The sequence below is a fragment of the Emiliania huxleyi genome, assembly GCF_000372725.1.
Source record: "Emiliania huxleyi CCMP1516 unplaced genomic scaffold EMIHUscaffold_311, whole genome shotgun sequence".
In the NCBI taxonomy this organism is placed as follows: Eukaryota; Haptophyta; order Isochrysidales; family Noelaerhabdaceae; genus Emiliania; species Emiliania huxleyi.
The window spans coordinates 1-1090 of record NW_005199673.1 but is presented as its reverse complement, the minus strand read 5'-3'; the positions used below and the strand labels follow the sequence as shown (position 1 = coordinate 1090).

Here is a 1090-nt window from a genome sequence, read left to right as displayed (position 1 = left end):
GGGAGATATGGGGAGATATGGCCCTCCTGCAGCTCGCCTCACGAAGGGGAGATGTGGGGAGATGTGGGGAGATATGGGGAGATATGGCCCTCCTGCAGCTCGCCCACGAAGGGGAGATGTGGGGAGATGTGGGGAGATATGGGGAGATATGGCCCTCCTGCAGCTCGCCCACGAAGGCCTCGAAGCCCTCCGAGCCGAAGATGATGGAGTAAAACATCGACGGGTCCATCATGCCTGTGGTGTAGGGAGAGGGGGCTCTCGGGCGCGCGCGTGCGCGCGCGGGCGGGGCGTCTCGCGTCTCGCGGCTTCGTAGTGGTGCCTTGCTGCGCGCCGTCGAGGCCCTCCTTGCCGCCCTCGTCGTACCGCGCGCGCGTTTCCTCGTTGGACAGCACCTGAAAAAAAAGAAATTGGCGGCCTCACCGATCTCTGCTTTCGAGGCGCGCGCGCCCCCTCGTTGGGGATCGCCTCGTACGCCTCGCCATATCTCCCCATATCTCCCCATACCCCCCCACCCCAGATATGGCACCTGGTACGCCTCGCCCAGCTTTTGCAACTTTTGCTCTCCTTCCATATCTCCCACCATATCTCTCCATATCTCCCCATATCTCCGAGGCACCTGGTACGCCTCGCCCAGCTTTTGGAACTTCTGCTGCGCCTCGGGGTCGTCCGGGTTCTTGTCGGGGTGCATGCGGCGGGCGAGCCTACCGCACCGCCCACGCGACTGAACCCACACTGGATTCGGTACTGTGGGGGCATGGTACTCGTCCGGGTTCTTGTCGGGAGGAGCATGCGGCGGATCAGCCTCAGGCTGGAGCGCTTGATGTATTATTCTACCATCATTTGTAGCGAATAATCATGTTTGAGCAGTGCCATCCTTAGAAGCAGTGGGGCGCGCTTTTATTAATGAATTAATGAATTAATTAATTAATTAATTCTACCAGTCTTGCCATCACCATTGCTATTCTCATCATTAGCGTGAGGTAGGAGCGCTAGGTGCACTCTTAGTCTGCCAGTCTTGCTGCATCTCGTCGTTAGCCTGAGGTAGGAGCGCTTGATCTCGGCCGCCTCGGCCTCGCGGTCCACCTCCAGC

The 1090-nt window shown here is 59.3% G+C and overlaps 1 protein-coding gene across 1 annotated transcript in view; it reads right to left on the bottom strand.

Moving 5' to 3' along the window:
* EMIHUDRAFT_116849 (hypothetical protein) overlaps nucleotides 1-688 on the bottom strand; it is a gene marked incomplete at both ends in the record, with an annotated part of 5100 nt that extends 4412 nt beyond the window's left edge. The window contains 2 exons of the mRNA XM_005774409.1: nucleotides 173-234; nucleotides 505-688. Of these exons, the coding sequence (XP_005774466.1) occupies nucleotides 173-234; nucleotides 505-688 (246 nt within the window). The remainder of the gene's footprint in view (nucleotides 1-172; nucleotides 235-504) is intronic.
* Between the last annotated feature and the right edge of the window lie 402 nt (nucleotides 689-1090).